At 37.8% G+C, this 27,280-nt stretch overlaps 1 protein-coding gene across 5 annotated transcripts in view; it reads right to left on the bottom strand.

Annotated features, from left to right (window-relative positions):
• Positions 1-27,280, bottom strand: part of PHKA1 (phosphorylase kinase regulatory subunit alpha 1) — a 201,289-nt gene that overhangs the window by 79,613 nt on the left and 94,396 nt on the right. For all 5 annotated transcript variants that reach the window (XM_049873293.1, XM_049873294.1, XM_049873295.1 and 2 more), the window contains exons 15-16: positions 16,973-17,082; positions 15,857-16,001 (exon numbers count right to left, since the gene is read on the bottom strand). In XM_049873293.1, coding sequence (XP_049729250.1) covers positions 15,857-16,001; positions 16,973-17,082 — 255 coding nt within the window. The remainder of the gene's footprint in view (positions 1-15,856; positions 16,002-16,972; positions 17,083-27,280) is intronic.

Genomic DNA, 27,280 nt, shown 5'->3' with positions numbered 1-27,280 from the left:
AGACCAACAGCTGGTTCTTTAAAAAGATCAACAAAATCGATAAACCATTGGCCAAACTGACAAAAGAAAAACAGCACAGGAAGCAAATAACCCGAATGAAAAACGAAATGGGTGATATCACAACAGACCCAACTGAAATTAAAAGAATCACAACAGAATACTATGAAAAACTGTACTCTAACAAATTTGAAAACCTAGAGGATTTGGACAAATTTCTAGAAATTCACTACCTACCTGAACTAACACAAACAGAGGTAGAATGACTAAATAAACCTGTAACAAAAGAAGAGATTGAGAAGGTAACTTAAAAACTCCCAGAAACAACAACAAAAAGCCCTGGACCTGATGGCTTCACTGGAGAATTCTACCAACTTTCAGACAAGAGTTAACACCACTACTACTAAAGGTATTTCAGAGCATAGAAAAGGATGGAATACTCACAAACTCATTCTATGAAGCCAGCATAATCCTGATACCAAACCCAGGTAAAGACACCACAAAAAAAAAAAAAAAAAGAAAATTACAGACCAACATCCCTCATGAACTTAGATGCAAAAATCCTCAACAAATATTCTAGCCGATAGAATTCAACAACATATCAAAAAAAGAATTCAACATGACCAAGTGGGATTCATACCAGGTATGCAGGGATGGTTTAACATTAGAAAAATAATCAATGTGATCCATCACATAAATTAAAAAAAGACAAGAACTAAACCAAAAGCAAGAAGTTTCCTGAATAAACTGAATGCTTCCAAGGCCAGCATAGTAGGGGCGAGGGTTTGGCGACCATGGTTTCAGGGGACATCTAAGTCAATTGGCATAATAAAATCTATTAAGAAAACATTTCATCCCACTTTGGAGAGTGGCGTCTGGGGTCTTAAACACTAGCAAGCAGCCATCTAAGATGCATCAATTGGTCTCAATCAACCTGGACCAAAGGAAAATGAAGAACACCAAGGACACAAGGTAATTACGAGCCCAAGAGACAGAAAGGGCCACATAAACCAGAGACTACATTAGCCTGAGACCAGAAGAACAAGATGGTGCCCAGCTACAAGTGATGACTGCACTGACAGGGAGCACAACAGAGAACCCCTGAGGCAGCAGGAGATCAGTGGGATGCAGACCCCAAATTCTCATAAAAAGACCAGACTTAATGGTCTGACTGAGACTAGAAGGACCCCGGTGGTCATGGCCCCCAGACCTTCTGTTGGCCCAGGACAGGAATCATTCCCAAAGCCAAGTCTTCAGACAGGGATTGGACTGGACAATGGGATGGAGAGGGATGCTGGTGAGGAGTGAGCTTCCTGGATCAGGCGGACACTTGAGACTATGTTGGCTTCTCCTACCTGGAGGGGAGATGAGAGGGTAGAGGGGGTTAGAACCTGGTGAAACGGACACGAAAAGAGAGAGTGGAGGGAGGGAGCAGACTGTCTCATTAGGGTGAGAGCAATTGGGAGTATGTAGCAAGGTGTATATAAGTTATTGTGTGAGAGGCTGACTTAATTTGTAAACTTTCACTTAAAGGACAATAAAAATTAAAAAAGAAGAACCACATGATCTTATCAATTGATGCAGAAAAGCCATTTGACAAAGTCTAAGACACATTCATGATAAAACTCTCAGGAAAATAGGAATAGAAGGAAAATTCCTCAACATAATAAAGGGCATTACACAAAATCAACAGCCAATATCACCACAAGTGGAGAGTCTGAAAGCATTCCCCTTAAGAACAGGAACCAGACAAGGAAGCCCTTTATCACCACTCTTATTCAACACTGTGCTGGAGGTCCTAGCCAAAGCAATTAGCATAGAAAAAGAAATAAAGGGCATCCAAATTGGTAAGTAAGAAGTAAAGTATCTCTATTTGCAGATAATATGATCTTATACACAGAAAACCCTAAAGATTCCACAAGGAAACTACTGGAACTAATAGAAAAAAAAATAGAAGAGTTCAGTAAATTATCAGGATATAAGACAAACATACAAAAATCAGTTGGATTCCTCTACACCAACAAAGAGAATGTTTAACAGGAAATCACCAAATCAGTACTACTTACAACAGCTCCCAAGAAGATAAAATACTTAGGAATAAATCTAACCACAGACGTAAAAGACCTATACAAAGAAAACTGTAAGACACTACTGCAAGAAATGAAGAGACCTACATCAGTGGAAAAACATAACTTGCTCATGGATAGGAAGACTCAACATTGTGAAAAAGTCTATTCTACCCAAAGTGATCTATAGACAATGCAATCGTGATCCAAAATCATTTTTAATGAGATGGAGAAACAAACCACCAACTTCATATGGAAAGGGAAGAGGCCCCGGATAAGTAGTGCATTACTGAAAAAGAAGAACAAAGTGGGAGGCCTCATACTCCCTGATTTTAGAACCTATTATACTGCCACAGTAGTCAAAACAGGCTGGTACTGGTACAGCAACAGACACAAAAAACAAATGCAAGAGAACTGAGAATCCAGACATAACTCCATCCACTTATGAACAGTAGATATTTGACAAAGGCCCAAAGTCTGTTATTTGCAGAAAAAACAATCTCTGGATATGCATCTGCAAAAATATGAAACCAGACCCATACCGCACACCATGCACAAAAACCAACTCGAAATGGATCAAAGAACTAAATATAAAATCTAAAATGATAAAGATAATGGAAGAAAAAATAGGGACAACACTAGGAGCCCTAATACGTGGCATAAAGAGAATACAAAACATTACTAATAATGCACAAACAGCACAACAGAAACTAGCTAACAGGGAGCTCCTAAAAATCAAACACTTATGCTCATCCAAAGACTTCACCAAAAGAGTAAAAATATAACCTTCGGACTGGGAAAAATTTTTTGTCCACGACAAATCCGATCGACGTCTAATCTCTAAAATCTACAAGATACTGTAAAACCTCAACAACAAAAAGACAACCCAGTGAAAAAATGGGCAAAGGATATGAACAGGCACTTCACCAAAGAAGACAATCAGGTGCCTAACAGATACATGAGGAAATGCTCAGGATCATTAGCCATTTGAGAAATGCAAATCAAAACTACAATGAGATAGTCTCTCACCCCAATGAGGCTAGCATTAATCCAAAAATCACAAAATGATAAATGTTGGAGAGGATGTGGAGAGACTGGAACACTTACACACTGCTGGTGGGAATGTAAAATGATACAACCATTTTGGAAATCGATTCGGTGCTTCTTTAGAAAGCTAGAAATAGAACTTCCATATAATCCAGCAATCTCACTTCTTGGCATATATCCTAGAGAAATAAGAGCCCTCACAGGAATAGATATATGCACATCTATGTTCACTGCAGCACTGTTTACAATATCAAAAAGAGGGAAACAACCAAGGTGCCCATCAAGAGATGAATGGATAATCAAATTATAGTATATTCACACGATGGAATACTATGCAACGATAAAGAGCAATGATGAATCCATGAAACATCTCAGAATGTGGTTGAATCTGGAAGGCTTTATACTGAGTGAAATTTGTCAGTTGCAAAAGAACAAATATTGTATGAGACTACTATTATAAGAACTCAAGAAAAGGTTTAAATACAGAAGAAAACATTCTTTGATGGTTACGAGGGTGGTGTGGGAGGGAGAGGGGTATTCATTAATTAGGTAGTAGACAAGAACTATTTTAGGTGAAGGGAAAGACAACGCGCACTATAGGAGAGGGTAGCACAATTGGACAAAACCAAAAGCAAAGAAGTTCCCTGAATAAACCGAATGCTTCGAAGGCCAGTATAGTAGGGGCAGTGGTTTGAGGACCATGGTTTCAGGGGACATCTAGGTCAATTGGCATAATAAAATCTATTAAGAAAACATTCTGCATCCCACTTCGGTGAGTGCCATCTGGGGTCTTAAAAGCTAGCAAGTGGCCATCTAAGATGCATCAATTGGTCTCAACCCACCTGGAGCAAAGGAGGATGAAGAACACTAAAGACACAAGAAAAATTACAGCCCAAGAGACAGAATCAAACTCAACCAAACCCGTTGTCATCAAGTCGATTTCGACTCATAGTGACCCTACAGGACAGAGTAGAACTGCCATACAGGGTTTCCAAGGAGTACCTGGTGGATTTGAACTGCTGACCTTTTCGTTAGCAGCCATAGCTCTTAACCACTATGCTGCCAAGGTTTCCAGAGAATCCCTGATGGAGTAGGAGAATAGTGGGATGCAGAACTCAAATTCTAGTGAAAAGACCATACTTAAAGGTCTGACTGAGACTGGAGGAACCCCAGAGGTCATGGCCCCTGAACGCTCTGTTAGCCCAAAACTAAAACCATTCCCAAAGCCAACTCTTCAGACAAAGATTAGACTGGACTATGAGACATAAAATGATACTTGGTGAGGAGTGTGCTTCTTAGCTCAAGTAGACTCATAAGACTATGTGGCAGCTTCTGTCCAGAGACGCGATGAGAAGGCAGAGGGGGACAGGAGCTAGTTGAATGGACATGGAAAATACAGGGTGGACAGGAGGAGTGTGCTGTCACATTATAAGGAGTGCAACTAAGGTCACATAATAATGTGTGTATACATTTTTGTATGAGAAACTGACTTGAATTTTAAACTTTTACTTAAAGCACAATAAAAAAAGACAAAAAAAAGATTTTAACTAATTCATATTTTATTGTGATCATGGATAGTTTGTCCTCATTGCACTAGCATAAAATTTTGGCTGGCAAAACACATTGTTGTCAGTAATGTGGGCTTTGGAAACTGATAGACGTGATTTGATGCCTGGCTCTATCAATCTGGGTATCACTTACTACCTTTGTGACTCTGGACAAGTCAGCTTCCTTACTGTAAAATGGGGCTATTAATATTAATTACCTGAATAGGGGTGTTGCAGAGATTGTAAAAGACTGCAATGAAAGCACCAGCACAGAGAAAATGCTCAATAAATATTGTAGTTATTATTGCTATTGTGGCTGTTGTTTTTGTTCTGTGATCACTATCAAGTATCAAACCTGTGTGATTTAAATCTAGATATTTAGTTTTATTCTACTTCCCACACTGTAGCTGCGTATCTCATACCAACTATTAGGTATTTAAATTTTAGTCTCCTTGCCACTACAAACTCAACATGTCCTTTACAACTGGCATCTTTTCATAGAATTTCTCTGATTCTACCAATGGCAGCATCATTTTTCCTAGTCTCTAAACCTTGAAATTATCGTAATTCATCCCTCATATCTAGTTAGTCAACACCTGACTTGCAGGTGTCGCGTACAAAACGATTCTGATATTCTTGTTTCACTTTATTTTTACCACCACCAATCCAGTGCATCCTCTCATCACCTCATATCAGGATTAGTTTCCTTGACATCAGTCTCTGCTCACTACAATGTATATTATTACCAAACTAATATTTGCTAAACATCACTTTCATCATGTCACTCCTAGCTCAAAAACTTTTGGTAGTTTCAGGCTCCCCCCCGCAAAAAAAAAAAAACCTGTTTTATATACTCCTGCATGTTTTCAAGGTCTTCATAACCTGAGCCCAACTTATGGATCCAATTTTGTTTATCATTATACTCCAATGTGCAAGGCCCACTCTATTCAGGTTGGTCTCCATCTTACTTTTTTGCTACAACAGAAATACAAGTGGACAGCTTTAAGAAACAAATTTATTCTCTTACAGTTAGGAGGCTAGAAGTCCGAATTCAGGGCACCAGCTCCAGGGGAAGGCTTTCTCTCTCTCTGTTGGGTCTGGGATAAGGTCTTTGTCATCAACCCTCCCCTGGGTCTAGGAGTTTCTCAGCACAGGGACCCTGAGTCCAAAGGACATGCTTCACTCCTGGCTCTACTTGCTTGGCAGTAATGAGGTCCCTCTCCTCCCTGCTCACTTCTCTCTTTTATATCTCAAAAAAGATTGACTCAAGATGCAATGTAGGCAGGGCGGAGCCAACGTGGCATTATAGACAGAAGCACCATGCCATACCTCCATGGCAAAGACCTGAAAAACAGAGAAAAACATCAACCCTGGAACCCTAAGCATCAAATGAAGAGATAGAGAACTCAGCCAAGCATTGAATGAAATAAGAAACTAACAGAGAACAGGGAGGAGCGATATAGAGTGGAGGTCACCTATCAGCTAATGCAGCACGGATTTGCCATCTTGGACTCCTCAGCCACCGAGAACGGTGGACAGGGAGCACAGGAAGACAGCTTCAAGGAGCTCCCAGCAGGAGACAGAACACCCAGTAACCAGCGTTACATGCTTTCCCACCCCTACTGTACTTCCCCCTGCTTGGCCTTCGCTGCTTTCTGGTGGGCTGCAGTTGTGCAGCTGGGGAAGTGCCAGCTCCTTGCCACTTGGATTTGCCCTGCCCACAATGGCCGGTTCCTTCAGTGTCATTTTTTTTTGTTGCTGTTGTTGCTTTTTTTGGCTGCTTTTGGTTTCTTCTCTCTCTCACACCTCCTCTCCCTCCTTTCTGTCAAACATCTGGCTCCATGTGCCATTTCCGCTCCTTCTTAACAGACTGTGAAGCAGCGCTCGGCTGGGGAACCACTTGCCTGGTACATGTAGCCACGCCAGTGGGATCCGTGGGGGCATTTTTTCTTTTTCTTCATTTCTTGCTTCTCTTGTCCTTCTCCCCTTTCCGTCTTTTCCTGTCTCCTGAATATCTGGCACTCTAGATGTGCTGTGCACTCCCACTCGGCTTGGGAGCCACTTCCCTGGTCCATACTTCCAAGCCAGTGGGCTCCCTTCAGAATTTTTTTTCTTTTCTTGATTTCTTGTCTCTCTCTTCCATCCATCCCTTCCTTTCTCCTGAAGAACTGGTGCTGTGTGCCATCTCTGCTCCTTCTATATGGGCTGTGCAGTGCTGCTTGGCTGGGGGGCCACAACCCCGGTCTGCGCCACCACACCAGTGGGCTCCTTTGGGGCATTTTTTTCTTCTTTTCTTGGTTTCTTGTCTTTCTGTCTTTCTTCCTTACCCTTCTCCAGAACATCTGACGTCGTGTGCCATCTCCGCTCCTTCTTGATGGGCTGAGCATTGCCACTTGGCTGGGGACCCGCTTCCGGTGGGCTCCCTTGGGGCATTTTTTCTTTCTTCTTTTTTTAAATCGGTTTCTTGTATCTCTCTACCTTCCTTCCTTACACTTTTTCTGAACACCTGGTACTGTGTGCCACCTTTGATCCTTCTTGATGGGCTGTGCAGTGCTGCTTGGCTGGAGACCTGTTTCTGGGGAGCTCCCCTGGGGCATTTTTTTCATCTTTTTTTTCTCACTTTCTTGCCTCTCCCTACCTTCCTTCCTCCCAACCACCTGGCATGTTTTTTGTTTCTTTTTTTTCTTGGTTTCATGTCTCTCTCTACATTCCTTCCATTCCTTTCTCCCAACTACCAGGCTGCATGTGCCTTTCTCTCTCCATTAAAAAAACTTTTTTTAAAATCTAGTTTCTTATCACTCTCCCTTGCTTCCTTTCCTTTCTCCTACCCAACTAGCTGCATGTACCATATCTGTCCCTCCTTGATGGGCTGTACCCCACTACCCAGCCAGAAAGCCTCCGGCACATGGCTTCCCTGGGTCTGTGCCACTCCAATGGTAGGCTCCCTCAGTATTTATTTATTTATTTATGGTTCTTGTTTCTCTCTCCTCTTCTTTCCCAAACCCACTTAGCTCAACACATCACAATCTCCCCCCCCCACCCCGCCTATCTGCACTGTGCACTGAGTATTGCACCTCCGAGCAGCACAGGTACAGTCTACCGGAAACTGCCCTGCACTGACCCTGACCCCAGTATGTGCCACAAATGACCCATCCCAACCCCTCCCCGCCTCCCGCTGGACCTGCCCTGCTGCGCCATAGCTGAGTGGCTGGCCTGGCCATTGGACAAGGTGGTGAGAAGTAGTGTGCCCACAGATGAGCAAACAACAAAGAATGCTCAACCCACCTGCTCATACATAACCAAATAAAGCAAAAAAGCAGGATAAAACAAAAAATCTACAATCAAGAAATGAAGAAAATAACTACTGAATGTCCTGAAGTCAACAATTTCAAAACATATATACACATTAAAAAAAAAAAGGACAGGATGGTTCCAGTAGGCATCCAAAATAAAACACCTGATGACCTTCCAGTAGAAGAAAAGCACTGGAACTACCCAATAGGAAATGCAAATCTCTAATACCCAGAGCTATCCAAGAGTTAAAGGAAAAAGCAGGCGAAAATAAGGAAAAAAAAAAACAGACAAAATCATGGAAAAGACAGACAAAACAATGAGAGAATTCAGGAAAATAATACAGGAACAAAATGTCAAAATAAAGTCACAACTAGAAATCATACAAAAACAGCAATTAGAAATCCAAAAGATAAACAGCAAGATTTCAGAAATGAACACTGCCACAGAAGGTTTGAGGAGCAAGTTTAAAACAGAAGACAGGGTCAGTAAAATTCATGACAAATAATTGGATACTACTTTGATTGAGGAAGAATCAGGGAAAAGAATGAAGAAAAATGAAGACACACAAAAATGTGTGAGTGATTGGTGTTCCAGAACAGGGACAAAATGGAAAACACAGAGAAGATCACTGAAGAAGTATGGACGGAAAACTTCCCTAATATCATGAAAGCTGAAAAGCTGACCATCCAAGAAGTTCAATGAACCTCATATAGAATAGGCCCCAAAAGAAAAACACCAAGGCATATCATAATCACACTCGCTAAAACCAAAGACAAAGAATCTTGAGAGCAGCTCAAGAAAAACAAAAAGCCACATACAGAGTAGAAACAATAAGTCTAAGCTCTGATTACTTGGCAGAAACCATGCAGGCAAGAAGGCAATGGGATGACATATATAAAACCTTCAAAGAAAAAATTGCCAACCGAAAGTAATATACCCTGCAAAACTCTCACTCAAATATGATGGTGAAATTAGGATATTTCCTGAAAAACAGAAATTAAGGGAATATGTAAAAACCAAACCAAACTTATAAGAATTATTAAAGGGAGTCCTTCGATTTAAGAATAAACAACATCAGATGACAGCCTGAATCTAGGACACAAAACCACATCAGCCAGATACCAACCTAGGTAATGAACTCTAAAGGATTAATCAAAACTAAAAGATTTACAACTGGGAACCAGAGAGGTTAATCTGTAAATGAGACGATGTCAGAACAATAAAAAATGGAATAAATGGTGTAGGTATTGAACTTTCAAATGGAGAAGAAGGTGAGGTGATACCAAATTATAAAAGACTGGTTGAGACTTAGGAACATAAGGGTAAATTTCAAGGTAACCACGAAGAAAGTTAACAAACGCACTCATCAAAATAAAGAAGAAAAACATAAAGTCTCAGTAAACTCAAAATTTACAAAAACAAAAGAAATGAAAAAAAATCCACAAACAAAAGAAAGTCCATACAGGTGAATAAGAGGAACAAAGAAAACGTCAGCACCACATAAAAAGCACTACAAAATGACAGCAATAAACTCACACATATCAATAATTACATTGAACATAAATGGCCTAAATGCACCCATAAAGACACAGATAGTGACAGGATGGATAAAAAAAAAAAAAAACAGGATCCATCAATATGCTGACTACAAGACACACACCTTAGAAACAAAGACATAAATTTATTAAAAATCAAGGGATAGGAAAAAATATAACAAGCAAACAGCTACCAAAAAAACAGCAAGTGTGGCAATACTAATCTCAGATAAAATAGACTTTAAAACAAAATCCACCATAAAAGACAAAGAAGGGCATTACATAATGACTAAAGGGGACAATCCATCATGAAGACATAACCATAATAAACATCTACACTCCCAATGACAGGGCTCCAAAATACATAAAACAAACTAACAGCACTGAAAAGGGAAATTGACAGTTCCACAATAATAGTAGGAGACTTCAACATACCACTCTCAGTAAAGGACAGAACATCTAGAAAGAAATTGAGTGAAGACACACAAGATCTAAAGGCCACCATCAACCTACTTAACCTTACAGACATATATAGAACACTCCACTCAACAGCTGCAAAGTACATATTCTTTTCCAATGCACATGGAACATTCTCCAGAATAGACCACATCTTAGGCCACAGAGCAATGCTCAACAAAATCCAAAACACTGAGATAATACAAAGTATCTTCTCTTATCACAAAGTCAACAAAGTAGAAATTAACAACAGGAAGAACAAGGAAAAAAAATCAAATACATGGAAACTGAATAATAGCCTGCTTAAAAACCACTGGGTAATAGAGAAATGAAAGATGCAATCAAAAAATTCATAGAATCAAATGAGAATGAAAACACATCATACCAAAACCTTGGGGACACAGCAAAGGCAGTCATCAGAGGTCAATTTATACCAATAGATGCAAACATCAAAAAAAAAGGGACAAAATAAAAACATTAGCTACACAACTAGAACAAATAGAAAGAGAACAGCAAAAGAAGCCCACAGCCACCAGAAGAAAGAAAATAATAAAGATCAGAACAGAAATAAATGAAATAGAGAATAGAAAAACAATAGAAAGAATAAATGAAATGAAAAGTTGGTTCTTTGAAAGGACCAACAAAGTCGATAAACCACTGGCCAAGCTGACAAAAGAAAAACAGGAGAAGATTCAAATAACCCAAATAAGAAATGAAATGAGGGACATTACAACAGACCCAACTGAAATAAAAAGGATCATAACAGAGTACTATGAAAAACCTATAGCAAATTTGAAAACCTAGAGGAAATGCACAAAGTTTTAGAAACACACTACCTACCCAAACTAACACAAAATGATGCTGAAAATCTGAACAGAACCATAGCAAGAAAAGAGACTGAAAAGGTAAAACACACAAACAAAAAAAACTCCCAACAAAAAAAAGCCCTGGCAAAGATGGCTTCATTGAAGAATTCTACCAAACATTCAGAGAAGAGCTTACACCAGTACTGTTCAAACTATCTGAGAACATAGAAATGAGTTCCAAATTCATTCTATGAAGCTGGTATAACCCTGATACCAAAACCAGGCAAAGACACCACAAAAAAAGAAAATTACAGATCAATATCTCTCACGAATATAGATGCCAAAATTCTCAACAAAATGCTAGCTAAAAGAATTAAGCATTATATCAAAAAAATAATACACCATGACCAAGTGGGATTTGTAGCAGGTATGCAAGGAGGGTTCAACATTAGAAAATCAATCAACGTAATCCACCACATAAATAAATTACACAATCATCTCAATAGATGCAGAAAACGCATTCCACAAAGTCCAACACCAATTCCTGCTAAAAACTCTCAGAAAAATAGGTATAGAAGGGTAATTCCTCAACATAAAAAGTGCATCTATATAAAACCAACAGCCAACATCAATCTTATGGAGAGATGCTGAAAATGTTCCCCTTGAGAACAGGAGCAAGACAAGGATACCTTTATCACCACTCCTATTTAGCATTTTGCTGGAAGTCCTAGCTAGAGCAATAAAGCAAGAAAAAAAAAAGGGCATCCAAATTTGTAAAGAAGAAGTAAAACTGTCCCTATTTCCAGATGATATGATACTATACATAGAAAATCCAAAAGACTCCACTAGAAAACTACTGGAACTAATAGAAAGATTCCGCACAGTAGCAGGATATAAGATAAATGTACAAAAATCAGTTGGAATACTATACACCAATAAAAAGAACTACAAAAAGGAAATCAGGAAAACAATACCATTTATAATGGCCCCTAAAAAAAATAAAATACTTAGGAATAAATATAACTAGGAACGTAAAAGACTGATACAAAGAAAACTACAAAACACTACTACAAGAAACCAAGAGATCTACATAAATGGAAAAACATACCATGCTCATGGATACGTAGACTCAACATTGTGAAAATGTCAATTCTACCCAAAGAAATCAAATACAATGCAATCACGATCCAAATACCAACAGGATTCCTTAAAGAGATGGAAAAACTAATCATTAACTTTATATGGAAAGGGAAGAGGCCCCTGATAAGCAAAGCACTACTGAAGCAGAAGACTTGCACTACCTGACTTCAGAGCCTACTATACAGATAAAAAAAAAAAAACGGTAGTCAAAACAGTCTGGTGCTGGTACAATGACAGATATATCGACCAATGGAACAGAATTGAGAACCCATATGTAAATCCATCCACCTATGGTCACCTCATCTTCGACAAGGCCCAAAGTCCATTAAATGGGGAAAAGACAGTCTTTTTAAGAAATGGTGCTGGCAGATGTCTATGCAAAAAAATGAAACAGGACCCATACCTCACACCATACACAGAAACTAATTCAAAATGGATCAAAGACCTAAATATAAGACCCGAAACTACAAAGATCATAGAAGAAAAAATAGGATCAACGCCAGAGGCTCTAATACATGGCATTAACAGGATATAAGCCATAACTAACAACACACAAACTCCCAAAGATAAGCTAGATAACTGGGATCTTCTAAAAATTAAATACTTATGCTCATCAAAAGACTTAGCCAATAAAGTAAAAAGAGTACCTACATACAGGGAAGAATATTTTGGCTATGACAAATCTCTAATCTCTACAGGAAAGTCCAACACCTCTACGACAAAAAGACAAATAATCCAATTAATAAATGGGCATAAGGAAATAAAGACACTTCACAAAGACTTTCAAGAGGCTAACAGACACATGAGGAAATGTTTTCGATCACTAGCCATCAGAGAAATGTAAATCAAAACCACAATAGATACCATCTCACCCTGGCATTACTGGCATGAATCAAATAAACAGAAAATAACAAATGTTGGAGAGGCTGCAGGGAGACTGAAACTCTTCTGCACTACTGGTGGGAATGCAATATGGTGCAATCATTTTGGAAAACAATATGGTACTTTATTAGAAAGCTAGAAATAGAAACACCACATGATCCAGCAATTTCACTCCTAGGAATATATTCTAGAGAAATAGGAGCTGTCACATGAATAGACATGCACACTCATGTTCACTGCAGCATTGTTCACAATAGCAAGAAGCTGTAAACAACACAGATGTCCATCAACAGATGCATGGATAAACTACAGTACATACACACAATGGAGTACTACACAACGATAAAGAACAATGATGAATCTGTGAAGCATCTCACAATATGGATGAAATCTGGAGGGCATTATGCTGAGTGAAATAAATCAATCACAGGTGGACAAATATTGCATGAAGCCGCTACTATAAAAAACTCATGAAAAGGTTTACACACAAAAGAAACAATTTTTGATGGTTACGAGGGAGGGGAGGGGTGCATATAGCAAAATACTAAATAAAAACCAAAAAAAACCCAAACCCGTTGCCGTTGAGTTGATTCTGACTCATACTGACCCTATAGGACAGAGTAGAAGTGCCCCATAGGCTTTCCAAGGAGAGCCTGGTGGAGTTGAACTGCCAACCTTTTGGTTAGCAGCCATAGCTCTTAACCACTACACCACCAGAGCTTCTAAATAGACAAAGATAAGTGGCAACTTTGGTGAAGGGTAAGACAGTACACAATATTGGGGAAGCCAGCACAACTTGTCCAAGGCTACATCATGAAAGCTCCACAGACACTTCCAAACTCTGAGGGACCGAATTACTGGGCTTTTAGCTGTGGGGATTGTGGTCTTGGGGAACACGTAGCTCAGGTGATGTAACACAGTTTATTAAAAAAAAGTTCTACAGTCTACTTTGATGAGTAACATCCAGGGACTTAAAAAGCTTCTGAGCGGCCATCTAAGATACTCTACTGGTCTCACCCCAACTGGAGCAAGGAAAAATGGAGAAAATCAGTATTTGAGGGAAAGATTAGTCCATATGATTAGTCCATTAGTCCATAGCCTCCACCAGACTGAATCCAGCACAACTCGATGTTGCCCAGTTACCATGACTGAGTGCTCTGTTAGGGATCACAAAAGAGGGTCCTGGTCAGAGCTGGAGAAAAATGTAGAACAAAATTCTAACTCACAAGGAAAAAAAAAAAGGCCAGACTTAGTGGTTGACGGAGTCTGGAGAAACCCTGCCAGTATAGCGCCCTGACACCTCTTCAGTTCAGTAATGAAGTCATTCCTGAGGTTCACCCTTCAGCCAAAGATTAGACAGGCCCATAAAACAAAACGAGACTAAAGGGGCACACCAGCCCATGGACAAGGACTAGAAGGCAGGAGGGGACAGGAAAGCTGGTAATAGGGAACCCAAGGTCGAGAAGGGGAGAGTGGTGACATGTTGTGGGGTTGGTAACCAATGTCACAAAACAATACGTGCACTAATTGTTTAATGCGTAGCTAGTTTGTTCTATAAACCTTCATCTAAAGTACAATAACAAAAAAAAGATACAACCTAATAATGTAGATTATGTCCTGCCTCATTAACATAACTGCCTCTAATCCTGCCTCATTAACATAACAGACAGCTCACTCCCAAATAGGATCAGAACTGTACCACAGGCATAGAGAGTAGGATTTACAACACACAGGAAAATCACATCAGATAACAAAATGGTGGACGATCACACAATACTGGGAATCATGGCCTAGCCAAGTTGACAAACATTTTTGGGGACACGATTCAATGCCTGACAGTCTCTCTACCCTCCTCTCACAAGACAACCTCATCCCTGCTTTCTGGCCACACTCATAGTATTTTTCCCCTTACTTTATATTACCATTTCTTCTTCCTTCCTCTCATCTGAATACTACCCATTTCAAACAGCCTAGATAAATTCCACCTCAGTCAAGAAACTTTGATAACTTGACCCCCTTCACTGTGAAATACTGATCTATTGGTTTAATACTTCTTTATATATTGTCTTGAATTGTTTTCTATTATTCTTCTGTATTAGCTTTACTTCTTCAATCAGACTTTATGCTTTCTGAAGACAACTCTGGGAACATGGTACTTATTAAATGAGTACTTGTTAATTGTCGTCTTAAAGAAGAAAGACAAACAGAAAAAAGACTACTCTACTTTCTTAACTTCTGTGCTTTTGAAGCACCTTTGAGATGTGACCTAATAGTCTAGATTTTGAATGATTTATGATAAGAAATTCTTCTCTAGTGAAGACAAAATTCTATGTACTTTGGCACTATAAACGGGCCTTTGGAAGCCTATATATATAATACTGAAGTGACCACTTCCTTTCTATGTCTTTGTATTTAACAGCAGAGACACAGAAAGGAAGTGGTCACTTCAGCATTGGCTTTAGTCCTCCAGGAACTAAAAGGAGAATAAAGGCTTTCTCCAGGCTTCAAGTCTGCAATGTCAGGAAGTCCATCCAAAAACGGAACGATAAAACAAAAGCTTTTTCACTTTTCCCTGCTAGGCTTTACTGCTTCAGTTGTCTAGGCCTTGGAAGAAGGCTGGGAACGTATAAAACCTTGACATTCCACTGGATTAAATGAGACAGATGCAGAATGTCGTAGTACTGCCTTAAAAAGGAACTGCATTAATAAAGTTTCTGCAAATTCACCTAGAAACCAGCGATCTAAAGAAGTTTCCAACCAAGTTACGCTGTTACAAGTTTTAAATCACAACATTCAAACTATCTAAAATATTCTTGTTTATTAGTTTATTTGCTACATATTTATTACCTGCCTTCACCTTCTAAAATATAAACTTCATTAGAGCAGAAATCTCATCTGCCTTATTTGATCCCTGTATCTCCAGCACTTAGAAAAGTGCCTGGCACAAAATGGGGGCTAGTAAAAAATTGTTGAAAGAATAAATGATAAGAAGTAGCTCTCCAGTGACTCTAAGAATTTTGAAGGGCTAAACGTATGATTTATTTCAAAAATGCATTCGTTCTTTGCCTGATACAGCTCTTTCTTACCAAGCATGGTGTGTGAGATGGGGAAGGTGATGATGGGCTGCCCTGTCATCCTCCAACGGCTACAGAGGTAGGAGAGGTCTGTTCTAAGCATTTCTACTATCATCTTGTTGTCCAGAGCCAGGTAGAACTGTTGCTGGTCTATGAACTGAGAAAAAAGAAATGTAACAGCTCTGAACAACTTACTCTCACAACTATCAAATTATATTTTCAAGTCCTCACATATTCACAAGGTTATACATTATCATGATATCACAGAGGTAACAATACCCCAGAATTTAATGTCTTAATACTTCTCAATGTAGCCAGTGGACAATCGGTATGTAATAATTTTTCATATTTTTACAGTATGCTACAGTTTACAGTGTTTTCAAGTACATAATTTCATTCAGTCCTATAACAACCCAGTGAAGAATTTCCTCCTTTAATTGATGAAAAATAAGGCCTTATAAGAGAAGTTAAATGGATTAGCAAAGTCACATGGCTAGCAAATATCAAAATCAGGAATGACATATCTGGTCCTTCATCTATACTTCCGCTGTGCTATTTCAGATGTAAGATGACAAATGAGACACTTAATCTTTCCAGACAATAGTTTATCTTCCCATACATACATATAATAAGGCTTGCTATTGTAGTGTGTGGCTAATAAACATCAGGGTAACAATGTATATAATCATGGCTAAAACATACTGACATTCTCGTTTCTAAGATCATAAGCAAACATTTCCATGCATGTAAAAAGGACCCCCACCCAAAACAATGAAAACCACATAATTCAGTAGCTGGAAAAAGAAAAAAAACTACTGTATTTTATTTATAGGAAACAAATACAGTCTTATTTTTAATTTTTAAAAGTAAGGAATACTTTTGTAAGCATCCCAACATTTATAAAATCCCTAAACACTGTTTCTGCAATACCCAGGACTACTCTGTGTAGTTAAAATCACTTGGCATAGTTCTGGGCTGCAAGTTGAATTCAGTTCAACTCTACAAATAACTATATTTACTGAGCCACTTAATGTGTATAAGGCCCAACTCCAGTAAATGCTTTATTTCTGCAATGTTTCTCTTTTAATTCTATTCATTTCAATAAACTTCCCAGGTTTTTCCACCCACCTGTGGAGTGAAAGTAAAGATAGTTTTTCGAATGTCATAGAGTTTTGAAGTTCCAAGGACTCCCATGTGCCTGTAGGGTCGTCCACTGAGTTTCATTCTACTGTTGCAACCTAAAGCAGAATTGAGAAACAGTCAAGGTAATTTTAGTGCACAAATGAAATTGACAAACATCTTTTTGTATTGGTTTACACTTGTTGACTGAATAAGTTCTATGTCTCAAAATTAGTGGTCATATCATGTGCAGGGCCACACTAAGCACTGAGGGCTCTACAAGAGAAAGACTAGGTAATCATCTCTGTACTTATATAACTTGATACTCTTATAAAGAAACCACATCATCTACATATCAGAGACAAGAATGAACATTAAAAAATTAATAGTTCTATGAATGACAGAATTCAATAGCCAATATCCATACACCAAATTTCATTAAAGTCCATGAAAAATGTAAAAGCTATACTGAATATGAAACTCATCAATATAAATTACACCTCAACAAAGCTGAAAAATCACCTTGTCAGCTGCCATTTTGGAAACAATTTTTTTTGAGTTGTTGTTTTCCTTTTATAACATAGGATAACACTATACACATTGTGCTAAAACTTTTTTTTCTGAAAATACATCTTGGATATACTTTCATATCAGTACTGATAGAGCTACTGCTTTCTCTCTCTTTTTTTTATATTTTGGTAAATTTTTTGTAATATAACATACATGAGGTAATGTTCACGAATCTTCAATGTAAAAACTGATGAATGTTTACTTAGTAAATACACAACCCAAATCAAGATATGGAGCATTAATAACAGTGTAGAAGCCTCCCTTGTTCCCCTTCCTAGTTATTAATCTCTCCTAGCTCCCAAAGTTAACCACTATTTAGACTTCAATAAATAGTAGAAGTTGTTCATTTTTTAACTTCTTATTAATAGAATCATACAATATGTACTTTTTTGTATCTGGTTTCTTTTACTCAGCCTTATGTCTATGACATTCATCCATGTTGTTGTATATAGAATTCATTTATTTTCATTGCTGTAGAGTATTCCATTGTATGAATGTATCAGAATTTATTTAACTATTCACCTGTTTATGGACATTTGAGTTGCTTCCAGTTTTTGGCTATCATAAGTAACCTTTTGTGGTGGAGTCAATTCCAACTCCCAGGGACCCTACAGGACAAGGTAGAACTGCCCCACAGGGTTTCCAAGGAGCAGCTGGTGGATTCAAACTGCCGACCTTTTTGGTTAGCAGATGAGCTTTAACCACATTATCACTGTTGTGTAGGGGGTCCCCAAGACCACCCTCAGGTTCAGTGATTCACTAGGAAAACTCACAACACTCAGCATATAGACATAACCAATGCTGAGATTTATCACAGTGGAAGCATACAAAGCAAAATCAGCAAAGGAAAAAGATGCATGAAGCAAAGTCCAGAGGAAACCAGGTGCAAGCTACCAAGAGTCCTCTCCCAGCTGAGTCACACAGATACACTTCATCTTCTAGCATCAAATTGTGACAACACATTGTCTACCAAGGAAAATCGCTGGAGCCTAGCAGTCAAGGGTTTTATCAGGGGTCAGTCACAGAGAAACCCTCTACCTGGCACATACCAAAATTCCAGACTCTCAGAAGGAAAGTGGTATTCAGCATAAGCCATATTGTTTGGACAGTTTAAACACAGTAAACTACCCTTATCACTTTGGAAATGGTGGGAACGCTCCCAAAATCCAAGTTTCCAGACATCAGCCAAGAGCCAATCTTTCAAGCAGGCCTTTCTAAGGATAGAAGCCTCAGGTCTTCTGAACACTTTTTCTGAACACCCGTTCATGTCTTTCAGTGCATGTATGCATGCATTTATGTTGGGTATGTATCTAGTAGTCAAAATGATGGGACACGGTATGCATGTGTTCATTTTTAGCAGATAGCGCTTAAGAATTTTCCAAAGTGGTTGTACCAATTTGTACATCCACCAGCAGTGTATGAGATTTCCATTTGTTCTGAATCTTTGCTAACACTTGGAATGATCAATCTTTTTAATTTTAGCTTCTCTAGTGGACTCTGGTGGTGTACTGGTTAAGAGCTACAACTGCTAACCAAAATGTTTGCAGTTCGAATCCACCAGGTGCTCCTTGGAAACCCTATGGGGGAGTTCTACTCTGTCTTATAGGGTCGCTATGAGTCGGAATCTACTCGATGGCAACGGGTTTTTTTTTTTTAAGTGGGTGTGTAGTATCTCATTGTGATTTCAATCTGCAACTCCCTGATGAAATAATGAGGTCAACCACTTCTCTATATGTTTAGTGCCCATTCTCTTTTGTAAAGTGACTTTGGTTTTCTACTGGGCTGTCTGCCTTTTTCTTGTTGATTTATAGTTCTTTATTCTGGATATGATCTTTTGTCAGATAGATGTATTGCAAATATGTTCTCCCACTCTGTGGCTTGCCATTTCATTCTTAATGGTTCCTTTTGATAAACAGAAGTTCTTAATTTTATCAATCATTTTTTCTTTAAGTTCAGTGCTTTCTGTGCTCTATTTAAGAAATCTTTGCCTACCCTGGTGGCATAGTGGAAACACTGGTGGCGTAATGGTTAAGAGCTATGGCTGCTAACCAAAAGGTCGGTAGTTCGAGTCCCTCAGGCACTCCTTGGAAACCCTATGGGGCAGTTCTGCTCTGTCCTATAGGGTCGCTATGAGTTGGAATTGACTCAACGGCAGTGGGTTTGTTTTTGCCTAACCAAGGTCACTAAAATGCCCTTCTGTCTTCTAAAAGCTTTACTATATTACTTTTTACATTTGGGGAACAATCCACCTGAAAATAATTTTTTATATGGTATGGGATAGGGGTCAAGGTTCATATTTTTCCACAGATAAAGAATGAATCTAGTGTAACTTACTGAAAAGAAAATCTAGTCCCCATTGCATTGATACGGCAATACGTCATAAATCAGGAGGAATCTATTCTGTTTCACTCAACTAGTTGTCTATTCTTGCCCATATTGTGCCAATACCATACTAATTGTACCATTACAATAAGTCGTGGAAACAGGTTGTATAAGTCCTCTAACTTGTTCTCGTTCTTTAAGACTGTATTGGTTATTTTTAGCCCTTTGCAACTCCCTACACATTTGAAAATCACCTGCCAATTTCCACACACAAAAAAACTTAGGATTTTGATCAAAATTGTTGAAATTAAACAGAACTGATATCTTTATAATATTGATTCTTCTAATAGAGGGATCAGCAAACTTTTTCTGTAAACAGCAGTGCTATATTTTAGGCTTTGCAGGCCACACACAGTCATTGTTACTTATTCTTTATTTTGTGGTGCTTTTACAACCCTTTAAAAACGTAAAACAATTTTTATCTTGTGGACGATACAAAAGCAGGCCACCAGCTGGGTTGGTCGATAGGCCCTAGTTTGCCAACTCCTGGACTAATCCATAAACAAGGTATAAAACCCACTGCCGTCGAGTCTCTTCCTTTATTTAGGTCTTCTTTACTTTCTCTTAGTAATGTTTTGTAGTTTTCAACGGAGAGGTATTATACATCTTTCATCAGATTTATTCCTAGGTATTCTATGTTTTTAGATACTACCCAAAATGATACCATTTTTTAAAAAATTCATTTTCTAATTGTTGCTAATATATAGAAAAATAATAGATTTTTTTGTGAATTGATCTGGTATCTGTTGTTGTTAGATGCTGTCAAGTCGGCTCCAACTCAGCGACCCTACATACAATAGAACAAAACACTGCCCAGTCCTGCGCTATCCTCACGATCACTGCTATGCTTGAGCCCATTGTTGCAGCCACTGTGTCAATCCATCTCATTGAGGGTCTTCCTCTTTTTTACTGACCCTCCACTCTACCAAGCATGATGTCCTTCTCCAGGGACTGGTCCCTCCTGATAACACGTCCAAAATATATGATACGAAGTCTCGCCATCCTCGCTTCTAAGGAGAATTGTAGCTGTACTTCTTCCAAGGCAGATGTTTGTTCTTTTGGTAGTCCATGGTATAGTGAACATTCTTTGTCAACACTATAACTCAAAGGCATAAACTCTTCTTCAGCCTTCCTTATTCATTGTCCAGCTTTCACATGCATATGAGGTGATTGAAAACACCATGGCTTGGATCAGGCGCACCTTAGTCTTTAAAGTGACATCTTTGCTTTTTAAAACTTTAAAGAGGTCTTTTGCAGCAAACTCGCCCAATGCAATGCGTCATTTGATTTCTTGACCGCTGCTTCCATAGGCATTGATTGTGGATCCAAGTAAAATGAAATTCTTGACAACTTCAGGCTTTTCTCCATTTATCATAATGTTGCTTATTGGTCCAGTTGCGAGAAGTTTTGTTTTCTTTATGTTGAGGTGTAATCTATACTGAACGGTGTAGTCTTTAATCTTCATCAGAAGTACTTCAAGTCCTCTTCACTTTCAGTAAGCAAGGTTGTGTCATTTACATAATGCAGGTTGTTAATCTAGCAACCTTATTAATTTACAAATTTAAATAGTTTATCTGTAGATTATTCTGGATATTCTACTTATATAATCCTGTCATCTATGAACAAGAACAATTTTGCTTCTTCCTTTCCAATCCTAATACTTTTTATTTCTTTTTTTTGTTGCACTGGTTAGAATCATCTGTACAATGTCAAAAAGAAGTGGTGGTCGTGGGCATCTCATTCCCAATCTCAGGTTGGGCAGAACTTTTAATATTTCATCATTAAGTATGATGTTAGCTGTATGTCTTTTCTGTACCCTTTATCACATTTAAGGAAGCTTCCCTTAATTTCTATAGTTTTTATATGAAAAAAAAATTTTTTTATATGAGTGGGTATTAAATCTAACCAAAAATTTTCATATCTGTTGAGATGATCATATGACTTTTTGTCTCTTTTGTTCTGTTTGTGGTGAAATATACTGATTTTCAAATGTTAAACCTCTCTTGCATTACTGGGCAAAACTCAACTTTGTCAGGATTTTTTATATATTTTTGGATTTGATTTACCAATGTTTTGCTTGGAATTTCTGTGAGTATGTTCATGAGAGAGATTAACCTGTAATTTTCTTTTCTTCTAATGTCCTTGTCAGGTTTTGGTCTTGTAAATAAGTTCAGCAGCATTTCTTCTTTTTCTAGTCTCTGGAAGGGTTTGTATAAGATTAGCCTGGGGAAGAATGCTGGACAAGCATCATGTGTAGAAAGGTTTTTTAATTATGAAGTCAACTACTTTACCAGATATAAAAAATATTCAGATACTTATTTCTTCTTGTGACCATTTTAGTAAGTTGTAGTATTCAAGAAATTTGTCCATTTCATCTGAATCTCTATAATTTATTGGCAGAAAGTTGTTCATGATATCCTCTTCTATGTTTTAATGTCTGTAGGATCTGTAGTGATGCTCAATTTTCATTCTTAACATTGGTATTTTTTGCCTTGCCTTTTTTTCCTCTGAAAGGAAGCAAATTCTATGGGTTTATGAATTTTGTCCTTAAGAGAACACTTGACCTTGATTGTTACTTAATACAAGTTTTTTTTTTTTCCTATTTCATTGATTTTTGCTCTGTATTCTTTCTCTCCTTTTATTTTCTTTGGGTTTAATTTGCTATTTTTTTCTTTTCAGCTTATTGAAATGGATGTGTAGGTCACTGATTTTTTAGTCTTTTTTTTCTAATATGCATACTTAATTTCCCTCTAAGTCCTGTTTTAGCTACACCCCTGAAAATTTTGACAGGTTATATTTTCATTTACAATTCAGTCCAAAATGTTTTCTAATTTCCCTTGTAATTTCTTCTTTGAGCCATCCATGGGTTATTTAGAAGTATGTTGGTTTATTTCCAAACCATCAGAGATTTTCTAGTTATGTTTGTTATTTATTTGTTGCTTAATTCTACTGTGGTCAAAGACATACACTGTATGATTTCAAGCCTCTGAAATTTGTTGAAACTTGTTCTGTGGCAAAGTATATGGTCTATTTTGGTAAATACTCAATTTGCACTTGAAAAGAATGTATATTATGCAGCTGTTGTGTATAGTGTTCAATATTTATCAATTAGATCAAGTCTGTTAATTGTACTGGTGTTTCCTTCATCTTGTTCTATTAGTTATTGACCCCAAAATCAAACCCACTGCCGTCATGTCGATTCTAACTCATGGTGATCCCATAGGGCTTCCAAGGCTGTATATCTTTACAGAAGAAGACTGCCACATCTTTCTCCTACGGAGCTGCTGTGGTTTTAAAGTGCCAACCTTTCAGTTTGCAGTCAAATGCTTTAACCACTGTGCCACCAGGGCTCCTTTAATTACTGACAGAGTTGTGTTAAAATCTCCCACTATGACTAAAGATTTGTCTATTTTTCCTTTCAGTTATGTCTTCTTTTGGCTATATATTTTTTGAGGCTATATTATTAGGTACATAAAACTTAAAGATTGTTAGAGATACGTATTGAATTGACCCCTTTACCATCATGAAATGTCTCTCATTATTTCTAGTAATATTTCTTGCTTTTAGTTTATCTGATATCAGCATAGTTAATCAGCTTCCTTTGGGTTACTATTTGCATGACATATTGTTTTCCATACTTCTACTTTCAACCTGTGTCCTTATAGCCCTTGTGAGTCTCTCTTATATAGCATGTATTTGGGTTTTGCTTTTTTCTCCAGCTTCACAATCTTTGTCTTTTAAGTATTTAGTCCATTTTTATTTAATGTAATTAGTGAATATTTGGGTTTGAATCTCACATATTACTATCTGCTTTCCATTTGTTCCTTGTATTTCCTTTTTTCTTGCCTTCTTTCGGATTTTATTATATCATTTCCCCTCTATTAACTTCTTAAACAGTATTTTATTATTCTTTTAATGGTTACTCCAGAGTAGCTCTTCTCAAATGAATTTCACCAGAGAATTATGCCCTAAAACTCTAAAACACCTATTTTACGTATTAATTTATCTTGTTCTTAAAATGGTACTAGTATCATCCTTGGAAAAACTAAAAAAACGGTTCATCCATTTTCTGTACGGCTTCATTCTCTCACGGAACCCTAGTTGAGAAAGGCTATTCTAGAGATTAAAACACAGTTTCTTGGCTTATTAGAGCCTACCTTAAATTAGTGCTTTTATCACTTCCTGAATAATGCAAGGACCTTACAACACTAACTCCTTTCACACCCTGCCTGCCTTTTTTTGCTACTGTTGTCAATTTATTTTACTTCTACTTTTGTTATCTTGTCCAGAAGACCTTGTTATTATTGTTGCTTTTGAAACAGTCTTTTATATTTAAATTTTTTTTTTATATTTACACTTTCCATTTCTTTTTATTCCTACATGTATTCCAATGATTCCTGAGTTCGCATGCTTCTATCTGATATTTTTCTTCTACATAAAGAACGCTCTTTTGTATTTCTTTTAGTGTGGGTCTGCTAGTGATACAATCTCTTGGTTTTTATTTATCTGAAAATGCCTTTATCTCACTTCATTTCTGAAGGACATTTCACTCGATATAGAATTCTAGTCTGGCAATTATTTTCTTTCAGCACTTATGGGCATCATTCAATTGTCCTGTGGCATTCATTGTTTCTGTTAAAAGTCAGCTTCAAGTTTTTTAGTTGCTCCTTTGAAAATAATGTCTTTTCTCTCTGGTTATTTTTCATATTTTCTATTTGTTTTGGTTTATATAAGGTTGACTGTTATATGTTTAGTTTTCGTTTTCTATGTATTTATCTTCCTTGCAGTTTTTCAGCCTTTTTAAATATGTAACTTGGTATCTTTAGTCAGTGCCTTAGTTATCCAGTGCTGCTATACCAGAAATATCGCAAGTGGATGGCTTTAACAAACAAAAATACATTTTCTCACAGTTTAGGAGGTTAGAAGTCCAAATTCAGGGTACTGGCTTTAGGGAAAGGCTTTCACTCTGTTGGCTCTGGAGAAATAAACTTTCCTCTTCTAAGCTTCTGCTCCTGGGCAATCTTCATGTGGCTTGACATCTCTCTTTCCCCATCTCTGCTAGTTCATTTGCTTTTTAAATCTCTTCTATATCTCAAAAAAGACTGACTCCAGACACACCCTACTAATACTATGTCATTAACATCACAAAGACAACCCATTCCCAAATGGGATTATAACCACAGGCATAGAGGTTAGGGTTTACACCACATATTTTTTGGGGGGGGGTGGGGGAGGGGGAGGACACAATTTAATCCGTAATAGTTTTGGAAAATTCTTGGCCATTCTCTCTTCTAGTATAATTTCTATCATTCTTTCCTATGCTTCTTCAATTACAGAACTTTTCACGATTTCTGTCTCATAAGTCCTTTCAATTTTTTGTCCTTTTTCTCTGTGCTTAAGTCTAGGTATTTTCTACTGATCTATCTTTCAGTTCATTAACCCCGCTCTTCTGCTATATCTAATATGCTGTTAATTCCATCTACTGCATTCTTAATTCTGGCTATTGTATTTTTCAGTCCAAGGGGATGGCGCAGGACTGGGCAATGTTTTGTTCTGTTGTACATAGGGTCACTATGAGTCAGAACCGGCTTGATGGCACCTAAAAACAAAAATAACACCAACAAAGAATTCCATTTGATCCTTTTTTTATATAGATTCCAAATCTCTGGTGAATTTCATTTTGTAATTTATTTTCTTGAACATCAAACATAGTTTTTAAAAGTCCAGTCTGAAAACTCCAAAATGTGAATTATCTGTATATATGTTTTGAATGTTTTTTTTTTTTTTCTTTTGGCTTTTATTCATTTGGTTTCTTAACACATCTGGTAATTTTTAAATATTTTTTGAACTTTTATGTATTTTGTTGTTGTTGCTGAGAATATACACAATAAAACATACACCAATTCAATAGTTTCTACATGTACAATTTCATGACATTTAATACATTCTTCAAGTTGTGCAACCATTCTTACCCTCCTTTTGAGTTGTTCCTCCCCCGTTAAAATAAATTTAGTGCCCCTTAAGGTTCCCATCTAATCTTTCAAGCTTCTGTGGGTTTGATCCTATATAGATAGTTCTTCAAAGAACATAATGCTCAAGGCAGGCATTTTTTACTGGTTCAGCTAAACTATTTGGTTTTAAGGAGACTTCAGGGGATACTTTTGGTTTAAGGTTTAAAGATTACCTCAGGGCAACAGCTTCAAGGGTTCATCCAACATTCGTGGCTCCAGGAAGGCTGGAGTCCATGAGCATTTGACATTCTGTTCTGCATTTCCCCCTTTTAATCAGGATTCGTCTATGGAATCTTTGATCAAAATGTTCAGTAATGGTAGCCAGGAACCATCTGGTTCTGGTCTCATGGCAAAGGATGCAGTTGTGCATGGAGGCAATTAGTCATGCATTTCATATCCTCTTCCTATCCCTGACTCTCCTTTTTCCTCTGTTGTTTCAGGCAAACAGAGACCAACTGTCATGCCTTGGATGCCTGTATGCAAGCTGTTAAGACCCTAGGCACTATGCATAGAACTAGGACATAGAACAGAAGCACTGCCTTAGTTATCTAGTGCTGCTATAACAGAAATGCCACAAATGGATGGCTTTAACAAACAGAAATTTATTCTCTTGTAGTTTAGGAGGCTAGAAGTACCAGCTCCAGGCGAAACCTTTCTCTGTCAGCTCTGGGGAAAGGTCCTTGTCATCAACCTCCCTTGCTCTAGGAGCTTCTCAGTGCAGGGACCCCAGGTACAAAGGACTCACATTCCTGGCTCTACTTTCTTGGTGGTACGAGGTCCCCCTGTTTCTCTGATGGCATCTCTCTTTTATATCTTAAAGAGACTGATTTAAGGCACAACCTAATCTTGTAGATTGAGCCCTGTCTCATTAACATTACTGCCCTAATCCTGCCTCGTTAACATCATAGAAGCAGAATTTACAACACATAGGAAAATCACATCAGATGACAAAATGATGGACCATCACACAATACTGGGAATCATAGCCTAGCCAAGTTGACACATATTTCAGGGGGTCACAATTGAATCCGTGGCAAACACTAAAACATGTTATTAAGCCAATTTAACTGGGATGCCCCATGAAACCAGGACCCTAAACCTCCAAGCCAAGAAACCAAATCCCATGAGGTTTTTGGTTGTACTTATCAGTCTCAGTAGCTACTTTTTTTAAAAATCATTGTTGTAAATATATCTGGTAGTAAAAAGACTACCAAATGTGTGGCAAAAGTTATCACACAACTTATGCCACATATCTGGTAGTTTTTTAATTAATTCTGAGCACAGTGTGTGAAGAATTGTAGAGACTCTGGATGACAGTATTTCCCTCCAGAAAGGATATAGTTTATCTTGGCAG

Source organism: Elephas maximus, chromosome X (genome assembly GCF_024166365.1).
Source record: "Elephas maximus indicus isolate mEleMax1 chromosome X, mEleMax1 primary haplotype, whole genome shotgun sequence".
NCBI classification, from domain to species: domain Eukaryota; kingdom Metazoa; phylum Chordata; class Mammalia; order Proboscidea; family Elephantidae; genus Elephas; species Elephas maximus.
The sequence above is the reverse complement of the archived record's forward strand: the minus strand, read 5'-3'. Positions and strand labels throughout refer to the sequence as shown.